Below are 21,757 nucleotides of genomic sequence, written 5' to 3' on the forward strand. Positions count from 1 at the left end.
CCAAAGTTTCTCTGTTCTGTACACAACATATTCTCCCTCTACTGGCTGCATCCTGGAATCCGGGAAGTGCCAGATCACTCTACGTTCCAAATTATTTCCCCATCCATATAACTGGTTGAAAGGGTTAAACACAGACCCACTGAGCTTATTATTTTAATCCAGGATTATGATGGCTGCAGAAGAAGGCCACTCTGTCCCCTTGACCTCCTTGGCTAGGAGAGCAGTGGTGGTTCTCCTGCCCCGCCTGGCTGAGGGGAGAGCAAAGCCACAGCTAAGCCTGTCCCTCCACTAGGAAACTGGTCAAGAAGGGAGTACCATAGTGGAGGGGACCGTACGCTGCCCTTTGTCCTTGTGAAGCAGTCGAGGACACAGGTTGCTGGAGGGGCCAGGGAAGGGCCAGTATACACTAGTGGAATGCCAGCTTTCCCCAACAATGAGCTCTTTGTAGGCTCTGCCACTCAGTGACAGCCAAACATCTGTGGTGGGAACTCCCCCCAGCAGGGACCTCGAAATCTCATACCCCACCTTATGTCACATCAGACAATGTGGCCAAAGATCCGGGGTTGCAGGGTAGCACTGTGAGTCCTCTCCCCTCTCCAGCCCCCGCTGCTTGCAGATGGGGAAACTGAGGCCCAGGGAGGAAAAGCACTCAGCCACTTTATTCATATGTTCCACCCTCTGAGTTAATGAGCTCCAGAAACAGGCTTTCAAGAGAGTGGCGAAAAGCTGTCTATTCTTAGGTAGGAATTGCCTTTGCCTGGCCGTGCAATGACCACCCCAACCCTTCTAGGAATTTTCCAGAGCAACTGTGGGAACTGGGGTTGTGGCTTAGAGTCTGTGATGGGAAGGGGCTGGCTCTAGGGCTGTGTGTCCTCAGCAGAGGCCAGCGTCGGATTAGACCGGGAAATCTTCCTCGGATGAGAGAGTCTGAAACTGTCTGCTTGGAGGGCTTGGGTGGGCCTCGGGTAGACCGCTGTTGTGTGGGATGGGAGGTGCGCAGTGAGACTAGGCAGACTCAGCACCCACCCCCCGCGCCTGCTTGCCCCCTGCCTTGGAGAAAGACGACCTTCCCTCCACATGGCTGGCCAGGCCCTCGTTTCCTCAGGGTGCACATTGACCTTGGCTGCAGTCTGTGAAGGTGACTGCCACTCCTCCCTGCTCAGTGTGGTACTGCATGGATGCCTCCAGGCGCCTAAAAAGCCATGCTTTTCTAATCTGTGGAGAACCAAGCTTTGTCTGCCAGGAACTGAAGCAAGACAGCTGATGAGAAAAAAAAAAAAAAAAGTAACAGCTCCAAGAGGAGGGAGCAGAAAGGAAACAGCAAAGCTGGAAAATGGCTTAAAAACCTGGGGGCAAGGCTGATCCTGGCAGCATCTGGCCAGCTGCCTGGGGCCCTCCTGCCTGCCCACCAGGTCTTGAGACAAATGCCCTCCGACAGCCGTGGAACCACAGCTGTCACCGGAAGGCTCCAAGTGTGCGGGCTGGCAGCCAGAGGCCCACGGCTGCAGGGGCGCCTCTCCGGGCTGGTAACCTCATTATCTCTGCTGTCGGAGCAGGAGCCCCAGGGAGCACAGCTGCTCTCGGCCGCCTTGGAGGAGCTGTCTGCCCAGTAAGCTGTGCAGAGGGAGGCCTCTCCTGCCAAAGAAGGCTTCGTGGGGCAGCGGGCCTGGAAATTCGCTTTCACATCCCTCCAGTAAAGCCCTCCTTGTTCCAAAGCCATGCCTGGGCCCTGCCAGGGTTCACAGGCACAGATGGTGCCTTTCTTCTAGCAGTCTCCTCCTGCTCCCCAGTGGCCCCAGAGCAGGGTTGGATGCAAATGGGGAGAAGAAAAAGAGACTGAAACAAGAAAAGAAATCATAGTCCCCAGAGTTTGTCCAAGGACGTCCCAGGAAGCCTTCCTTGGAGGCCTCAGAGCTGTGCCATTCCCACTCTCACTCTGTCACCCAGGAAACTGCCTGGTTCCTTCCCCCGGTCAGGACCAGACCCCCTTTTCCACGTGGAATACGGGGTGGGGTGGGAGGCTGCAGTTCTGAGATTAAGACTGTGTTGAGTCTCTACCTGCTAGAGCCCTGTGTGCTCACACTCTTGAGGACAGCCCAGCATATGTGACGGCAAGGACAGGGGCAGCCAGTGGGGATGATGGAGTTACCCCAAAGAGCGTGTCTGCCCCCAGCCACAAACATCCTCTGCCTGCCTTGGGAACCAAGGCAGGAGAGGACAGAGGGTGCAGAACGATGCTAGCGGCAGTGGGGCTGGCCGTCGTGTGCTCTGCTCGGCTTGCAGTTGACGTTCGACCTTGAACAATGTGCCAGCATTCCTGTCTGCTCTGGACACCCTCATCTGTCATGTGAAGAGAACACCTGCCCTCGGCCAGCTTGGCTGGGGAGAGCAAACTCCGTGGAGAACAACGGCTTGTCAGTGGGAGATTGCGGCCTGCTGTTAGAGCTGTAACCCAGCGTGGGCTGCATGTCACCAGCTGAGAGACAGCTTTGAAAAAGGACTGCTGTCATTTTCTGCAACTCTGGACTGGCCAGGGAGGCAGCACATCTGGTAGGGGGTGGGGGCTGGTGGAGGACCCTTATTATTATGAAAATGGAGCCATTTGCTGACTTGGTTTGGGTCCAGCTTAATTTCCCTCAGCCCTGAGCCCGTGAGCCCTGAGCTGGTGCCTGATGGTTTTGGATTGGGACTAAGGCTAGAAAACACCAGGATTTATAAAAATGCCATTCCCCCAAAGGATCCAGTCTATGCTGGACAGAGCCCTGATTCTTTGTGTCTGCAGTGGGCGCTAGTGTGGTGCTGTGTGTGTGGGTACAGAGAGACAGAAGGAGAGAGAGGTGATGCGTGGAGAGACCATCTGTCTGGGCACGGGCCCAGCCCAACAACCCTAGGCCCTTTCTCCCTCCTCCTCCCAGATAGCTCCTGCTGTCTGCCTGGGGAAGGAACAATAGAATAATCTGGAGACTCTCCTTTCTAGATCCTCTTGAGGTCTCTGTCTCCAGTCCCTGAGCAGATGTCCAAGGCCAGGCCAGCAACCCAGCCCCCATCCAGAGCGACGCAGGGCCATTTCCCAGCCCCAGGCTGCAGGCCCCCAGGCTGGGTTCCCTGTGCGTGGGAGCTAGGGGAGGAAGGCTGCACATGCAGGGCTTTTTCTGGCAGAGCCAGTGCTTGACACTGCTAAAGCCCTCCTAATCCATGTTATTTTCTTCTAATCCTTCCCCCGCCACCCTGGCCTGTGTGCCACCCTACAGGTCCTTTGGTCCCAAGCCGGAGCCTGTGCTGAGCCCCAGGCATGAGGAAGCCAAGCATCTGCTGCAGAGTGCCCGCATGAAGGCCAGGACCCGGCCCCTCCGTGCCAGCCATGACATCGTGCCCACCATTGCCCAGGGCAGCCGGTGAGTGGGACCCGGGCCAGGCTGGCCTGGGAGGGCCATAGCAGAGAAGGGTCAGCAGTGGGAAGAAATGCTGCTGCTCACTCCTCGTGTGTGTGTGTGTGTTTTCCATATAAGGCTCTTGCTTTGATCATTTAGTCAGTCAACACACATTTCCTGAGGGCCTACAGTTAGGTACTGATATATAAAGATGAATTAAACATGATCTGGATCCCTGAGGGGATAGAGGTCACAGTCTCCAGAGAGAAAGAGAGGCGAACAGATATTCAATTCTGTGGACTGTGTTGTAAGAGAGGAAAAGTGTGTGTGCTGAGCTGGAAATGTTTACCTCCACCTGGAAAAGACAGGTGAGGCTCCTGAGAGGAGGTGACTTCTCAGCTGAAACTTGAAGGAAGTGTAGATATGCACTGGGTAGATAAGAGGGGCAAGGGTGAGCATCCTGGGGACGGAAACTGAGCAGAAGCACTGTGCTCAGGAGTTCAGCCAGGCTAGAGGGTAAGGATGTGCTGGGCCATGTGGTGTGAAGGCTGGAGGACTCAGTAGGGCCACGTCATGGAGGCCTCCAGGCCTGCAGAACAGTTAGACAGCTGGATGTCTGCTGCAATATCTGGGAGCTGCTGGAGGACCCTGGCCAGGAGGGCAGCATGATCGCACTTCAGTGATGCCATTCTAGCTGCAGAGATGTGCTGGGTCTGGGAGACAGGTGTGGTGAGGAGGATGCTGCTGTGGCCCCGCTGAGCGGTACAGAAGAGGAGGGTGTGGAGATTTCACAGAGACCCCAAGCACCAGAAGCAAACAGGCTTAGTGAGACAACAGAGGAGTGCCACACCTAGAGCCAGACCATGCGGGCTTGACTTCTGGTTCTGGCCCTCAGCTGGGTGCCTCTGCAGAAGTCTCTGTGCCTCAGTTTCCTCACCCACAAAATGAGAATTGTAATAGTGCCTGTCTTACAGGGTTGCTGTGGGGCAATGTGAGCTACTACGCATAAAGTTTAGAACAGCGCCTGCCATGCAGTGAGTGCTGCAGGACTGTGAGCTCTAACTACTCCTCGTTTGGTTGCAGGAGTGTGGGAAGTGTGAGAAGGGAGGCATCTGGAATGCACCCAGGGTTCCAACTCGGTGTCTGTGTTTGGTGGGGCCTCAGCCAAGGGGTGAGGGCTCAGTGCAGGGTCAGGCATTGGAGGGGGAGGTGCTCTCAGAACATCCACTGGCAATCCCCCCAGGCAGTTGGATACAGGATCTTTAGACGAGGAGAGATCAGAATTGAAGATCTGGACATCATCCCTGATTTCACAATGCTACAGTGATGGTGAGGGAGAGCTTGTCAGGAATGAAGAGGTGAGAAAACAATAAGGTCAAGGATGTTCAGACCAGCACATCACATAAACAACTGCCCCCTGAGCAACACGCTCCATCCCCACCTCCCTGCCTATTCTGCCTATGGTACACCTTGAAGAACCACTTACACATGGCCTTCACCACCACACGGATCTGTCTTCCAGTCATGCGCCTGGGCCTGAGATGAGGCTGCTAGGCTACGCCAGGTCTCCCCAGGCCCAGGCAGGCCCCCTTCTGTAGCTAGCAAAGCCTGCAGCTTCACTGGCATGGTGGACATGCTGCATCTGCCTGTCTGAATCACCACGTGGCACGGGAGAGAGCAGGGCTTCTTAGGGAGCAGGGATCTTGGTGGAAATGGACCAAGATCCAGTTCCTTTGGTGCTCTTTGATGGAGGGTGCTGAACTGCTCATTAAAGGCTAAGGAGCTTCATGGAGCCATTGAGATGACTCCTTCATGAACAGAGGTCATTGTGACCCTTAGGAGAGGGGCTCAGAGGACCCTAAATCCCGGCAAGGGGTGCCAAACAAACTACCTTTGCATTTCTACATTTTGTGCTTTGCCTCTCTCTCCAGATGGGGGGGACTCGTTAGGAATGGACATGGCTTCTTCGGGGCATCCTAACTATTCTTCACATTTATATATGTTGAGAAACCTTAGACTTCCAAGCAGCTCTCCTGTCCTACTTTGTATAGGCATTTAGGTTAGGTCGGGTAGCCTCAAAATAGTCAAGACTATCTACAAAACAGTCCGCATTGTGTAAAGGTCCTCTTGGACACTTCTTCCTCAGATCACTCCAGAAGCTCACAATAACCCCAATCACTAACTTTAAAGTAGGCTCCCTTTTGCAGGCCGTCTCCAGGCCATAGAAATGCTATAGAAATGCAAGGTGACCCACTTTAGCAGCTGCTGTGTCCAGAAAAGAATTACTATGACTTGGCAGCGCTGGTGAATCCTCAGAGGGTCTAGCTGAAAAATCAATGCCAGATGGCTTGCTGCAGATGCTTCTAAAGGTTACGCTCCATCAAATCACCCTGGAGGGCCATGCTCAGTTAACACGGCAATGGCACACAGGTCCCAGGCCTCAGTTAGATGCAGGAGGCCCCAGCCCCAGCCCAGATGCATCACTTCTAAAGAGCGACTTGGTGAAAGGTGATGGAAGAGGAGGGGCAGGCAGAGCAGTCTCAGAGGGCCTTCTTTATCCTAGGTCTGGCTAGAGGCAGCTGGGGCAAGCCTGAACAGACAGGGATTCCAGGAGGTGAAGAGGTAGCAGCAGCTGCACTTTTCTGGAAACAAATTAATACAGAAATGGAGCAGCTCCTGGAAGCACAAGATCTTGCCATTTTGGGGCTAGACACGCCTAGATTGGTGTTTCTGAAGGCAGGAGGGCAGGACACGTTGGCAAGAGGCAGGGCTGGTAGGGTGACACTGTAAGTGTTACTGTCCCGGGTCAGAGAGAGTGGCTGTGCTGAGACTGCAGAGCGTGTGTACATCAAATTGAGTGTGTGGTTAGGGCAGCAATGCTATGGAAAGTGGGACCCTGGAAAGGGGTCCCCGTGAAGCCATATGTCTTCAGGACTGTGGTGGGATCCTCCCCTAGAAGGGTGACTGCTGGGGCCTCTGCAGAGCCTCCCTTTGAGAATTTGGTGGGTGTGGGATTTGCTCACTGCTCAGCTACCTCATTCACCCTGCGCTTGTCATCAAAGTCCTCATCCTGCCTTTACGCACTGTTGCTGACACTGCAGGTGGGGCTTCTGGGTTGGAATAATTGGGTTGAAAGCACCTTATGTGATTAAGCACTCCTTAATTTTTCTTTTTAGAACAACAATGTCTGCCTCTGCAGTGAATTCCAGGATGGCTCAATTCACCATCCGATGTGTGAAAGTTAAGGCCACCAATGTGGCTCATGCGACCTGGGATCCCTTCTTAGATTAGGACTGCACTGCCTTTAAAGCCAGGCTTTTTCCCTCCCTAGAAATCACAGCCCATGTCCTGCAGATAGGGAACTACCTCTGGGGCCTGTGGAGGGGTTGTTGTGTGAAGCTGTGTGCAGACTCTCCCCATGGGCCTTTGCCTGCATCAGCTGGGCTGGGCTGGGAAGACGCCCTGTCTGTGCAGTGGGGTAAAGCATCTGCTCAGCAGGAAATCTCCTGTTTCTAGGGGGTGAGTGACGCTGTTTATCTGGATGGAGCCTTCCTTTTGGGGGCTATGGAAAGGGAGCGTGCTTCTGGACAGCTGACAGTGAGCTCCACATGAACAAGGACCCATGATATCTCAAAGCAGGCAGATCCACTTGCTTAGCAGTTTTTTTTTTTTTTTTTTTTTTTTTTGAGACAGAGTTGCTCTGTTGCTCAGGCTGGAGTGCAGTGGTGAGATCTCGGCTCCCTGCAACCTCCGCCTCCTGGGTTCAAGCTATTCTCATGCCTCAGCCTCCCGATGAGCTGGGACTATGGGCGCACATCACCACACTGGGCTAATTTTTTCTATTTTAGTAAAGACGGGGTTTCATGGCATTGCCCAGGCTGGTCTTCAACTCCTGAGCTCAGACAATCTGCCCACCTTGGCCTTCAAAGTGCCAGGATCATAGGCCTGAGCCACCATGCCTTGCCAGCAGGAGTTCTTTTTTAAAAAAATTTCACCCTGGAGCAGTGCTTATGGGGGGAAATCACTGGAGTCAGAGGTAGAAGCAGGTGTGGAGCCCCCATTGCCCATTGCCTTTTGCATTCCCGTGAGCATTCAGCATCTAATAGATAGAAGTCAAATGCAGGTAGGCTAAGAAGAAAGATCCAGGAAATGAGGCAGGAGGGTTGCATGAAGTCAGGGAAGGAGACCTGGAGGCCTGAAGGCCTGGGAGTGTAAGAGGAAGCAGGAAGGAATGTGTGGGGCCTGCATTTTCCCTCCAAAGTGTATGCACTTGACCCTGTGCCCTCTTCTGGGTTAGTGTGATAAAGGCTGTGCTGTAGTTGGACCTACAGACAGGAGGCAGTGGAGAGGCTGGATAAGAGGCCACTGCCGGGGTCCTGTGAGAGTGGAAAAGTGGTACATGAAAGAGACAAGAAACTGAATCGCAACACTTAGCAGTGGATTGGTGGGGAGGCCACTGCTGAGAAAAGGAAGGGAGAACTATGGTCCTTACTTGGATGCTCTCTGATAATAATTGGCCCATGAGCCTGGGTCCATTTGCATAGTGGCCTGAAACTCAGATTACCTGGCTTCAGGGAGCCCTGCTGTGAGATGTGTGCAGGTGTTGTCTGGAACAGAACGGGCCTTGACCACCTGCCACAGTGTCTCCCAGAACCAAAGTGGATGACAGATGGGCAGACTCTTCCCAGCATAGCAGTGCCATCCCCAGTAAAGGCAGGATGAGACTGTGTGTGAGGGCTGGGGAGGGGCAGGCATGAAGTGGGGGTTGGAACAGTCAACATTCAGGTGCCAAGGAGAAATGTTACTGTTGCCTTGTCTGAATCTTGCCTAAGCAAAGTGATGTGGAACCCTGAGCAGAAACTTCCAGAGCAAGAGCTTAGAAACCCTGACTTCAGGCCAGGCTCAGTGGTCCACACCTGTAATCCCAGAACTTTGAGAGGCTGAGGTGAGAGGATCACTTGCACCCAGGAGTTTGAGACCAGCCTGGCCAACATAGTGAGACCTGTACAAAAAACAACCAAAATAAACCAGATATAGTGATGCACACTTGTGCGCCCAGCTACTTGAGAAGCTGAGGTGGGAGGATCACTTGAGCTCCAGAGATCGAAGCTGGAGTAAGCTGAGATGGTGCCACTGCACTCCAGCCTAGGCATCACAGCGAGATCCTGCCACTAAGAAAAAACAAAGAATCCCTGACTTCAATTCTCACACAGCCTCTCCTTTAAGTGGAGACTTAAAATGTCCTGTTCCCGTGAGAACATCATAGCAAATACATGTTTCCACAATCACTACCAAAAATACATGGTGGTCAGGCTCACTTCCTCTCCCTAACAGACGCACACAGACACAGACAGCTCCCCCCAAAACACACACACACACACACACACACACACACACACACACACGAGGACTTTGGCATCTTCCCGTCCAATAGTGTTTCATCTTAACTGAGGCTGAGCCCATGAAACAGATGGAAAGCCAAAAGCAGGGAAGGTGGCCTTGGTTCTGTTTAGACTGTCTCAGGATCAGGATGGGCTTGCAAGCTACTCTGGTTTGCAGAGACTCCCCAGAAACCCGCTGCGAAGTAACGTTGTGGGTTGCAGTTGCCATTGAGCTAGGTGGGAGACTTAGCTCAGCGCGGAGGGGGTAGGGCCTATGCCCTGCCTCCCCACGTTGCTGCCCTTGACCTCTCTCCTCCTGTCTCTTCATCAGAGGTGGCCACAGAAGCCCAGCCCGGGACCCCAGGACGACCCTTGCCTGCAGAGACAGCCTCCAGAACGGGCACACAAGCGACTCCTCTAGCGGAGAGTCCAGCAGCGGGCCAGGGCCGGGGCCGAGGCCGAGGCGGGGACCCTCGCCGTCGCATGTGCGCTTTGAGGATGAGTCCGCCCGCGAAGCCGAGTGTCGCTACCTGGAGCGGCTGCAGCAGCGCCAGCGCCAGGTGCTGAGCATTGTGCTGCAGGCGGCAGACCAGGGCCCCCTGCGCTCCAAGCCCGACCTCGCCGACTATATCACCGGGGCCCCCCGGCTCCGGGACTCGGGGCAGGGGGCATTCCACCGGCTTGTGGGCAGCCTGGACCGCGGGGGCCCTCCGGCAGCGCCCGCACTGGGCAGTGAGAGGAGGTGCCAGGCCTGCGGCAGCTGCATCAGCAACCCGTGGCCCACCCAGGGGAAGGCGCCCCTCGACCCCAGGACCCTCCAGGAGCCCCAGGCTGCCTGTAGGATGGAGGTGTTGCTGGGTGGCCTGAGCTCCCCACTCCAGCTCCTTCCTGCAGAGCCCAGGCTCCACACAGAATGGATCCGGGAAACGCACATCGGAGACACCGTGTGCCCTGCAGAGGTGCACTCTGCCCTGGACAGCACGGACACCTCGGACAGCTGCAGGACCGAAAGTGAAGAGGCGGGGACCTCTCAGGCCGGCGAGGCGTGTGGGCGGACCCGAGGTAGCAGCCCGAGACTGCGACTGAGGGGCTCCAGGCCTCGAGGCCACAGGTGGCCCAAGAAGGCTGACACGGAGCTGCCTTGGGGCCTCCAGGTGCGGCAACACCTGCCTGGGGCTGATGATGTGGAGCTGGGAAATGAGGTGAAGGAGGATAGAGGACACACGGCTAGAGGGACTCTATTTTTGAGAGAAGATGCTGTCCCTAAGCCTCCTGGCCTGGAGTTGAAGCGGGTGTCCCTGGGACCCCAGTGGCAGCCTGGACCAGGGCTGGGAAGTCACCAGTCTCACTCTTTGGATTCTCGGACTCCATGCAGGACAACCTATGCCACCACCTCCTCCATGACGCCTGAATCATCAGGGCCAGGCGGCCAGGCCCAGGTTATAGGAAGCCACGAGTCCCTGGAGATTGTCTCTCCTTCCTCCCTGCAACAGAGCCCTGCAGAGCCTTCTGCCCCACACCAAGCCCAGCAGCCAACAGCTTCCTTTTGCCCTGAAGGCTGGGTGCCAACCCCTCCCCCTTCAAGGAGAACCACCTCGCCCACATCTCACAGGAAGGCAGCCCTGGCTGGACTGCGCAGGCCCAGTGACCAGGGAGAGTCTGTGGGGATCCCCCGGCCTCCTTCAAGAAGTGCGGTTCTCAGGACCTGTGAGCTGTCCCCATCACAGACCCAGCCCAGCCGCCCTCAGGTCAGGCACCCACTGCTGGCCCTGTCCACCAACAACTGCAACAACAGCGCACCTCGGGGGCTGCAGGAGCCCTATGGGGGAGCCGTCCACGAGGGTAGGGTGGAGAGGGGCCCCCGCAGCCGGGAGCCGGAGCCGCCCCTGGAGAACCGCAGAGATGGTAAGGGGCTGCCGCCGGTTCCTGCCCAGCCCAGGCCTGGTGTGGTTCTAGAGCAGTGACCCAGACCCGACCTGTGACACCCAGGCCTTCAGAGTCATTCCCTTCTATCTCAATAGTCAGATGGCAGTGTCACACACTACCACGGCAGCCCCTTGCAGCCGCTCTGAGATGTCAGGGTGCTAGTGGTGGCTGGATGGAGAATTCACCACCAGCCTGGAGGCAGACTAAGCAACTCCCTCTCGGGAGAGGCCGAACCACGGGGAAGGCAGTGGAGACTTCCTCTTCCTGCTGGGAACCCCGAGGTGTGGGCAGAAGCTCCAAGCTCCATGGCTGCTGGAGGCCTGGGCTTTAAGGGATTTATTCCCAACAGGGCAGGAAGAGGTAGCAGCTCCAGGATTTACTATCTGCTTAGAGCAGTAGGTCCCCACTAATGACATGGCAGAGGCCCTGCCCCTTCAGCATCATTGTTTCATTTCATTAATTCACTCATTCATTCCCTCAGTATTGGCTGAGCACCTGTTATGTGCCAGGCACTGTACTAGGCACTGTGGTGGATGCATATGTGAATACATCAGCAGGAGTCCTGCCCTTGAGGCATTCTGTGGCCAGGCAGACACACTGTCCAGAGGACCTGGTGACCAGGGAAACAGGGCTCCTAGGTGGTGTGCTCTCTGGTATCAGACCCTCCCTGACCCCTGGGCCTGTTGGCAGGCCAGTAGGTTTCAGCAGGCAAGGCTGCTGAAGGGTGTGGGTCTTGCCACTTTGCCTTGGCAGGGGTCCTCACGCTATGGGAGAATCCCATAGCTTGGCAGCTCAGGCCTTATCCTCAGTGTTGTGATCCCAGGTGACCAACTCTGCCGCTCACTTTTAGGCAGAGATAACAGGCGCACTCCATACATTTTTGCTTTAATATGCCCATGGCTCTGACAGTCCTAGGGCTGGGATGGCTCAAGAGGGATCCAGGGCTTCACAACAGAGTGGAGGGAGAGAGGGCAGAGAGATGATAGACCTTATTGAAGATGTGGATGCAAAGTCCCCTCTACTGCACAGGGACACACAGACTCGGTCCCTCTCCCTCCCTTGCTTACAAACTGGCCTGTTTCTGGGCTCCCTCCCTCCCTGTGCTGAGTGGCAGGTTCCTTCTCTGGTGGGCTCTAGGCAGACCATGGGCTTGCCCCTAACCACTTCCTGCAGGGCTTCCTTTCTGAGACCTGCTGACCTCTCTGGGCAGCCTGGGCCTTCACCTCGGAGCTTGGAGCAGAGAGAGTGAGGCCCTGGGTGAGTCCCTCAATCCCTCAGCCTGCCAGCTTCCTCCTCGGTAAAGTGAGGACAATGACGGAGCCATCTCCTAGGATCCTGTGAGATCACCCCTGGAGAGGATTCCATTCTTTTCCTAGCAAATAAAAGATCTCCAGAAATGATGGCTACTTTAAAGCTCTTAGAAATCATAACTGACAAGACTGTGGGGTTTGTCCCAGGAATACAAAAATTTCCCCTGTTCCCACTATGTCCCTTGATATGTGGAAGGGGCATAGCTTATCACAGTCAACCCTTTTATTTAACACACAGTGACTATTTACCGTGGACCAGATGCTGCACTGGGTGACGAGGTTACCCGTCAATAAGACTCAGTCCCTGTCCTTGAATAGTTTCCAGCCTAGAGGATGCTCATGAGGGGTCCTCAGCCCTGGTCATCTAAGAGGCCACCCCATCTTCCCTCACTGCTTCCCGGGTCTCTCCACTGCTCTTCTGGGACTCTGCCTCTCCAGCTCCTCACACCCTCCCCCTGTTGTTGGAAATGTCCCTTTCCCCAACAGGAGCTGTGGGATGAGCCAGCCTGACTCAGATGGGATGCTGTGCTTGTTTCAGGAGGATCCCAGGGCTTTCCCGGCTCAGCAGATGTTGACACCATCAACTCCGCAGGCATCACCCTCTCCCTGTTCTCAGAGGACCCAGAGTTCAGCCAGGAATCAAAGGGAAGCCTGCAGAGGACAGAGTCGGGATCTGGAGGACATGTGCTGTCGAAGTGAGTGACGGGAGAAAGAGCCCAGACTGCAGAAGGGGGTGGGAATGGGGGCTCTGGGAGGGGCAGAGACCCCCTGAAGTGGTGGCATGACCCACCGCACTGCTCCTAGTCCTCAGAGGATCCCTAGACTATGAGCAAACCTGGCAGCCCTACCACTCCTCTCCCAGAGCCGTTTAGACTGATGCACCTGATCATTCATTCATGGACCATCCATTGAATGGCCTCTAGCTGCAGATGCTGTGCCAGTTCCTGGGGCAAAGCTAGCAGGGCCCTAACCCTGGGGGAGACCCCAGGATGGGGTTACCTGTCTGAGAGGCTTGCTTCTGCTCCGCGCTTGGAATTAACCAGATGTTGAGGAAACAGAGACCAGCAGTCACATTTCCCTTTTCTCCTTCAACCGGTGGGGGAGCAGGGTCCGAGTCCTGGCCCTGGGGACCTCCTTGGCTTGCCTCAAAACCCTGGTGAGCCTGGAGCTCTGGCCAGGGCCATCTCTCCCCTGTGGCACACTATGCCTGGTGGCCACAGGCAGCTTCAGGCCTGAAGAGGCGCCCGGCGCCGGCTCTCTATCTCCGGCCCCATCTGCTCTCTAGAACTCCAGAGCTGCACGCCTGGACATCTCCACTAGGGGGTCTGATACACCCCTCAAACCAAAAGCTCAACAACTGCCTCCCCGATGGCCGCTTCCCTGCAAACACATCACTGTCTGCCGGCACAGTGCTCAAGCCCACATCCGGGAGTCTGGGGCTGCTCCCTCTCCCTTCTCTCCCACTGTAGCCCTCTGCGAGTCCTTGCCAGCTCTGGAATCCCATCTACCGCCACTTCTCCTGGCCTGGACTTGTGGCCTTTTTGCTGTACAACTCCAGTAGCCCCTGCCTGCTCTCCGCCTTCGCACTCGCCCACACAAGAGTCAAGGGTTGCTTTTTAAAATCTTGGTTAAATGGTGTCATTCTCCTACTGAAAACCCTGCAATGGTTTTTCCCTGCATTTGGAATAGACTTCACACCCTGGCTGTGGCTGGCCTTGCTCTGTGGAATCCACCTTGTCTGCCTGTCTGACCTCATCTCGTCCTGCCTCTTCCCTCTTTCTCATCACGTACGCCCGAGCCTCATGGCCTGGCCCCTTCCTGTTCTGAAACACGCAGAGCTCTTCCTGCCCAGGGCTGCAGTACCAGCTGTTCCCTGCACTGGGAGTACTCACCTCCAGCCGTGGCAGCCCTGGCTCCTTCTTGTCACTTAGCTCTCAGTTTAAAGCTCCTCTTCTCAGAGAGACCTTCCCACCACTCCATTTTAAAGAAATGCCTGGTCAGCCTCTGCTTCACCCACATGGGTCAGGTCTCCTTTGTTTTCCTGGTCTGCTGTTCATAAGCTCCTGAGAGTAAGCACCTTGCTTGTCTTGCATACACACACCCCAGGGCCTAGAAAAGGCTGCCACATACTAGGCCATCAGGAAATATTGAATGAATGGGCTGGGCGCGGTGGCTCATACCTGTAATCCCAGCACTTTGGGAGGACAAGGTGGGTGGATCACTTAAGGTCAGGAGTTTGAGACTAGCCTAGCCAACTTGGTGAAACCCCATCTCTATTAAAAATACAAAAATTATCTGAGCATGGTGGCATGCACTTGTAATCCCAGCTACTTGGGAGGCTGAGGTAGGAGAATAGCTTGAGCCTGGAGGTCAAGTCTGCAGTGAGCTGTGATTACACCACTGCACTCAGCCTGGGCCACAGAGTGAGACTCCATCTCAAAAAAGAGAAAACAAATTGAATGAATGATTGTGTGGGCACTTAGCGGAGTGTTATGGGAGGGGGCTTGCCTGCGCTATTCTCACCAAAAGCTACCCAAGCAGAGCATCCGGCAGAAGTCCACTTGGCCTTTTTTTGTTTCTTTTTTTTTTTGAGATAGGGTCTCATTCTGTTGCCCAGGCTAAGTGCAGTGGTGTAATCACAGTTCACTGCAGCTTTGACCCCCAGGCTCCGGCGATCCTCCTGCCTCTGTCTCTCCGGTAGCTGGGACCACAGATGGGAGCACCCACACCAGGCTTGTACTTGGCCTTTCTTTCTGCAGCCTGGTTGTCAGTTCCTGGCCCCAAATGTGTCAGAGGCATTGGTGCTGGCCCATCTGTGGCCCTTGAGATGGCCCCAGGGCACAGCCGGCCCTCGCCTCCCTCCTGGCCCTCCCCTGCTCCTCACATCCACCCTTGTGTTTCAGAGCATCAGCAGGAGCTGGCACAGGACCCAGCTCCCCCTCGGCTGCCCCTTTGGACCAGAACAAGAAAAGGAGCAGCAGCATCGCCTCCAGCTTGGGGCTGAAGAAACTCTTCTCAGCCCTGAGCCAGAGTTCCCGGCCCAAGCTGGGCAAGTCCCGCAGCTACAGCGTGGAGCAGCTGCAGCCTGCCGCACCCCGCCTGGTGTCACACTCCAGAGCCCCATCGTTACAATCCCTGCACCCGGTGAGTCCAGGGGCCCCAGCCCAGGGAGTGAAGCCAGAGGCAGCGCAGCCACCATCAGAATGAAAGGTTTCCATGGAAGGAGGGAGAGGTGCTGAGGATGCCTCCCAAGGAGCCCATGGTAGAAAGAGGGAAGCTGCTGGCATCCCCACGGTTGACCCATGAGACTCGGGTTCCCCTGGACACAGGGTGGATGGGCAGCATCTCACACTGCTGTTCCCTGCCAGCTGCCCAGGCCTGGGCTCACTCTAGACTCCACCCTCTCCCTCAGCTTTGCCACCTCAGCCAAGTCCCGGAGAGTTGACAGCCTGGTGGTCCTGGAACCTTCTCCATGGCCAGAGTGACTCTGAGCCCAGGCACAGATCACTTCCCACGTGGATTCCCTCAACAGCCCCTCGACTGGCCTCCCTGCCATGGTCCTGCATGTGGCTTCTGGAGTGGTCCTTTTGATATACAAATCTGGCCATGCCGCCCCCTTGCTGAACATCTGTCATTGGTTCCTTATCACCTTCAAGATAAAGCGCAGACCACTCAGCGTGGCCAGAGGGTTTCTGGAATCTGTCTGCTTTCATCCCTCCTCATTCTTTTAACATGCTTGACCGCAGTTGCAGTTGACCGTCTTCCAGTTCTGTCCACAGATCTCTCACTGTCTGACTTTGAACCGTCAGCTGGGCTCTTTCTCCCACCTTCCCCACCTGGGACCGCCTGCTCCTCTGTCCCTGTCCCTGCCACAGGCACGCACCCCTCAGGGAGCCGCTTCCAACCCTGTCTCAGGCCAAACTGGGCCTCCTTCCTTTGTGGAACTTGAGGCGTCATGTTTAGTTGAGTTTTGTCTCTCAGCCCTCACTGGAGTGTGTTATTGGAGGGAACACTGCAGTGAGTGGGTAGGAAGTGCAGGGCAGCCGGCTCAGGCTCTCCCTCCCAGTGCACTGGACACCCCTTCTGTTCCAGGGAGTTCCAGCTAGTCTGTTTCTCCTAATTCTCTGCCCTGCTCCCCTGGGCAGAGTGAAGCAGATGAGAGTGGTTTGGGTCACTGGCGCCTTTCATTTCCAAGGCTGCAGGCGGGAAGAGGATGTGTACTGAATGAAGGTCCCATTGACTGTCTTCCACCAAAGACACTTGGAGGCACGTGGCTGGTGCTCAACAAATATTTGCGGGTTGAATTAATAGAAGGCAAAGAAAGGGTGGCAGAGATTAAAGCTGGGGGGAATCAGCAGTGGTGACTTGTGCTCCAGGAACTCACTGTTCTCATGAAGTTAGATTTGTCCAAAACGTATCTGAGCCATGGCATCCAGATTATTGTCATCAGGACTTCTATCTCTGTAAACCCCTCAAGGGAAACACCACCCCTGTCAATGTCATAGAGAGCCTGGAACCTTTTCCATGGCCCGAGTGACTGAACCCAGGCAGAGATCGCTTCCCACGTGGATTCCCTCAACAGCCCCTTGATAGGCAATCAGCTGAGTGGACAGAGATAGGAAATAGACTGGACAAGAAGGAGTAGGAGGCAGAGCAGGGAGGATGAGCAGCAGAGAGACATTTTCAAAAATTAAAAAAGAAATTTTCAAGAAAATAAAAAAGAAGATAAAGGAAGGATCTGTCTCTCCCCGCAGTATTTGTGACATTCTTCAGGTTAAAATACTTGCTGTTGGCGTGTGGTGCTGCCAAGAGTGTGTTTGCTGGGAGGGTTAGTTTTTTTTGTTTTTTGTTTGTTTGTTAAGATGGAGTCTCGCTCTGCTGCCCAGGCTGGAGTGCAGTGGTGCAATCTCTGCTCACTGCAACCTCGACCTCCCAGGTTCGAGCAATTTTCCTGCCTCAGACTCCTGAGTAGCTGAGATTACAGGTGCACGCCACCACACCCAGCTAATTTTTGTATTTTTAGAAGAGAGGGGGTTTCACCATGTTGGATAGGCTGGTCTCAAACTCCTGACCTCAGGTGATCTGCCTGCCTTGGCCTCCCAAAGTGCTGGGATTACAGGCGAGAGCCACTGTGCCCAGCCGTATATATACCACATTTTCTTTATCCACTTGTTGGTTGATGGGCACTTAGGTTGGTTCCATATCTTTGCAATTGCAAATTGTGCTGCTATATACATGTGCACACACCCTGCAGCACAATTTGCAATTGCAAAGATATGGAACCAAATTTTTTCTTTATAATGACTTCTTTTCCTTTAGTAGATACTCAGTAGTGGGACTGTAGGATTGAATGGTAGATCTTTTTTTTTTAGACAGGTCTTGCTCTGTCACTCAGGCTGGAGTGCAGCAGGTGATCTCGGCTCACTGCAACTTCCACCTCCTGGGTTCCAGTGATTCTCATGCTTCAGCCTCCTGAGTGGCTGGGATTATAGGCACCAGCCACCATGCCTGGCTAATTTTTGTATTTTTGGTAGAGATGGGGTTTCGCCATGTTGGCCGGGCTGGTCTCAAACTCCTGACCTCAGGTGATCCATCTGCCTTGGTCTCCCAAAGTGTTGGGATTACAGGTGTGAAACACCGTGCCCAGCCGGAGGTTTGCTTTTATTTTGCCCTGCCATGGCTCCTGCCCACCCTGGCTGCTCCCATGTTCTCTAGCGGACTGGGGCCCTTCCCCGTGAGCCTTTGAGCCTGCATCTAGAAGGCTCTCTTTCCTTCTCCTTATCCCCCTTCTTCCTAGGAAACTAGCTTCAGGGCAGAGTTCAACATGATCTCCCAGGAAGCCTTCTTGAACTCAGGCACGAGGTCAGGCCCCCTCTGAAGCTTCTTGATTCTGCGCCTGCCTTCTTTAGAGCACTCCTTAGTCTATTCAGGCTGGTATAACAAAATCCCCGAAGCTGGTAGCTTTCAGACAACAGAGATTTATTTCTCACAGTTCTCTGGTGGCTGGAAGTCCAAGATCAAGTCTCTGGCAGATTTGGTGTCTGGTGAGGCCCAGCTTCTCCATAGGTGGCTTTCTTTTCACTGTAACCTCATGTAGTGAGGGCACTAATCCCATTCCTGAGCACTCTGTCCACATGACCTAATCACCCTCAAAAGCCCCATCCTTGGTGATTAGGTTTCAACCTGTGACTCTGTGGAGGGATACAGACATTCAGACCACAGCAGCAAGGATTCCAAATGTAACCAATAATGTGGGTGATATTTGTGTCAAAGACTGCTTTTCCCTGCCTCAGCCTCCCTAGCCCCTTCATTTCTCAGACTGCGGGAGGGAAGAGGATGCAGGCTGAATGGAGGCCCCACTGATTATCTCGCCGGCCTTCAGAATTGCTTCCTCATCGGGTCATTTTCTAGAACACAGTTCTGATCTTATCACTTGTATTAGCATCACTCAGTAGCTCCTTACAGGGCACATCAGGACCTTCCAGGCCTGGCCCCACGGCTCTAGGCCACGACTTGTATGGCCTGCCACTCAGACCATGCATATGCTCTGGAATGACCGTGCTTTCTCACATCTCTCCATGCCTTGGATAAACCATTTTCCTCTGATGGGTACAATCTTACCTCTCTCCTCGTCTGGACAGCTCTTGTTTCAAGTGTCAGCGCCTTCAGTGTCCCAAACCCCCCGAGCCAGAGTCCCTCTCCGCCACACTACACATCATCTTTCTTTTTTTTTTTTTTTTTTTGAGATGAGTCTGGCTCTGTCGCCCAAGCTGGAGCGCAGTGATGCGATCTCAGCTCACTGCAATCTCTGCCTTCCAGGCTCAAGTCACTCTCCTGCCTCAGCTTCCCAAGTAACTGGGATTACAGTTGCCTGCCACCACACCTGGCTACTTTTTGTAATTTTAGTAGAGACAGGGTTTCACCATGTTGGCCAGGCTGGTCTCGAACTCCTGATCTCAGGTGATCCAACCGCCTCAGCCTCCCAGAGTGCTGGGACTACAGGTGTGAGCCACTGCGCCCGGCACACACTATCTCCTTTTAATGTGTACTGGAGCCTTGTAACTTACCTGTGCTCAGCCCTGCCCCCATCACTTTGTGAGTGCCTTGAAGGATCTCTTGTCTAACTTTTTATTCACAATATTTTAAGGTACAAAATTCAATTTACATTTTTGAATGAAAGCAATCACAAAAGACATAATAAAGAATCACAAAACAATATCTCGAATTTTAACTCTAAAGTGGTATTACTCTATAACAAACTTACTTTCATTTCTTCCTTAATGAGTACATTAGATTTTCTTAATCGATGAGGTGATTAGTATAGCACTACAGTTGTTATTTCAGCTAGAAAACAAAACGAAAAATCCCTTGACTCCCCAGACGGCCTATGTAGACCCATCTCCTTGAGTAAAGTCATGGCGGCTCCCGTGGAATTCCTGGAAGCAATGATAAAAGCTTGCGCTGTCACTTTCCTACAGGGCCCTCAGGTTCATGGTGGGGGCCAAGTCCTCTGTCAGCGCCACCCTGGTGGCTTTTCTCACCTGCAATATTGGCCCTTTCCCATCAGGTGTCACCCTGTCACCAGCGCCAGAAAGCTGCCTCTTTCCAGAACCTCCATTCTCTGCTGAGCGGCAAGGGGGACCGGTCTAGCCTCTACCTGGTAGCGGGGCCAGGGGACCACAGTGCAGCTGGCAGGTAAGACTGGGCACACACGCTTTGGAGGACAAACTCATTAGAGACTGGCCAGTGGGGCCAAAAGCCTCACTCCTCCCTGCCTCGGCGTCAGGGCTATGAGCAGGGTCCCTTAAGAAAGCAAGTGCTCCCTCCGGCACATCTGATGTGTGGAAACAAGGCTGCCACCAGAGTCTCAGCACCTCAGTGCCCTGCACCGACCCTCAGTGAACGGGGCTCTGAGAAGGCCTGGAGTTGCTGGATCAGGTGGAGTTGGCTGGTTTGATTCCATTGTCCCTCTGATGTCCAACAACATCTTGAAATCAGAAAATTTAGAGAGTGTTCTTAGCCCAGCTAAAGATCCAAATAAACACATAGAGACAGAGACCCCCAAAGAAGCCCATGATCCATGACTCACTTGGATAAAGCCCACCCTGTCTGGTGAGGCCCTGCAGGCGGGCTGCTGTTCCCTAGAGCTTCATGTGTATGTCCTTCAGGGTGTATGTCAGCTCCTGGAAATGTGACTCAAAATTATGCCTTTTCTCAGATTCGTACAGAGGTCTCTGTATCCCACCAAATTTGAAACCACTGCTTTGGGAGGGTGGGCTTTCTAGTTCCAAGCAGGCCTTGCACAGCGGTGGAAACCCACCAGTTCTGGCCCTAGCAGACTCTTTTTGCTGGTTGAGGTCAGCGGAACCCCAGTCTCCTATGCCAGACTCTTAGTCTGTGAGGTATCAGTCCTCTGTAAGCCAGGGAGGAGCTGCGCCCAGTGCCCCATGCTTTTTGCCCTCATTGTGTCTCTGGTTCCCTCATAGGCCAGCCAGGGCTTCACCACGGCGTGCCCTCAGTGTGGAGGATGTGGGTGCTCCCAGCCTGGCTCGCACAGTGGGCCGCCTGGTGGAGGTGTTCCCAGACGGCACCAGCCAGCTACAGCTGCAGCGCTCCCCGGAGGGCACTTTTGGCTTCTGCGTGGCCTCTGGGAATGGGCGCCCCGACTCAGGTATGCCCTCTCCCCTTCCTCAGCCCCATGGCACAGGGGGCGGCCTTAGCAAACTGCAGCAGGGCCTTCTGGCTGTGGTCAGAGGCTTTTCTGGTCATTGGCTGAGCCAGGGAGCTCTGGGAATTCAGAAAGCCTCTGACCACAGGACTAGGCTTCTCCCCGCAGCGGCTCTCTCTGAATTGTCTGGGGCTGCCCAGGAGTCTGCTCCTGCAGAGCCTTTGCCCCGGGTGCCTGCAGCTGAGGAAAAGCTGCGGCTGGTGGGGAGTGTGCAGGACAACGGAGCGCTGGCAGGTTTGACTCCACTGTCCCCCTGCTGTCTGATGACATCTTGAAATTAGGGTCTTTGGCTGCGAGAGGTGGCTCACACCTGTAATCCGCACTTTTGGAGGCCGAGGCAGGCAGATCACCTGGGGTCAGGAGTTTGAGACCAGCCTGGCCAATATGGTGAAACTCAGTCTCTACTAAAAGTACAAAATTAGCCAGGCCCATGGTGGTGCATGCCTGTAATACCAGCTACTCTGGAGGCTGAGGCAGGAGAATCACTTGAATCCAGGAAGTGGAGGTTGCAGTGAGCCGAGATCTCACCATTGCACTCCAGCCTGGGCAACAAGAGCAAAACGCTGTCTCAAACAAACAAAAAAGAAAGAAAGAAATTAGAATCTTGAAGGCCATCTTTGCAGAGGAGAGCCAGAGAGAAACTGTCTGTGCCTGCCGTTCTCAGCAGTCCCTTTGATGTGGCTGCTATGTTGAAATGATTCCTTTCTTCCAGCTGTGGAGTGTGTCTGGACACATACTGCCTGTCTGTCTCTGCACCCCGTTCCTCCCTCAGGCCTGTGCCCGAGGATTCTGTTCAGATGAATCCTGGCTGCAGGCCTCTGGCTGGGGTGTGCTCTGGGTCTCGATTCAACCCAGGCAAGGGCAGGGAGGAGTCCTGGAGATCGTTCTGCACTCTGGCCAGTTCTCAGTTCCGCCCCATCCATGAGTCTTTCAGGGCAATGTGACGTGCCAAGGCCCACACTCAAGGTCTGTGGTCCAGAATGCATCTCAGGGCAAGGGCCCATGAAAGACTCCCCAGAGGAGCAGGGAAGGAAGACAAGT

General features: G+C 54.5%; 1 protein-coding gene across 1 annotated transcript in view; it reads left to right on the plus strand.

The window, feature by feature from the left end:
- Positions 1–21,049, plus strand: part of KIAA1614 (KIAA1614 ortholog) — a 32,920-nt gene extending 11,871 nt beyond the window's left edge. The window contains 7 exon segments of the mRNA XM_017524450.2: positions 3,252–3,395; positions 9,084–10,657; positions 12,527–12,683; positions 14,892–15,132; positions 19,556–19,683; positions 20,475–20,700; positions 20,702–21,049. Coding sequence (XP_017379939.2) covers positions 3,252–3,395; positions 9,084–10,657; positions 12,527–12,683; positions 14,892–15,132; positions 19,556–19,683; positions 20,475–20,700; positions 20,702–20,764 — 2,533 coding nt within the window. The 3' untranslated portion in view covers positions 20,765–21,049.
- Positions 21,050–21,757: the final 708 nt, after the last annotated feature.

The sequence above is a fragment of the Cebus imitator genome, unplaced genomic scaffold (assembly GCF_001604975.1).
Source record: "Cebus imitator isolate Cc_AM_T3 unplaced genomic scaffold, Cebus_imitator-1.0 Scaffold33, whole genome shotgun sequence".
In the NCBI taxonomy this organism is placed as follows: domain Eukaryota; kingdom Metazoa; phylum Chordata; class Mammalia; order Primates; family Cebidae; genus Cebus; species Cebus imitator.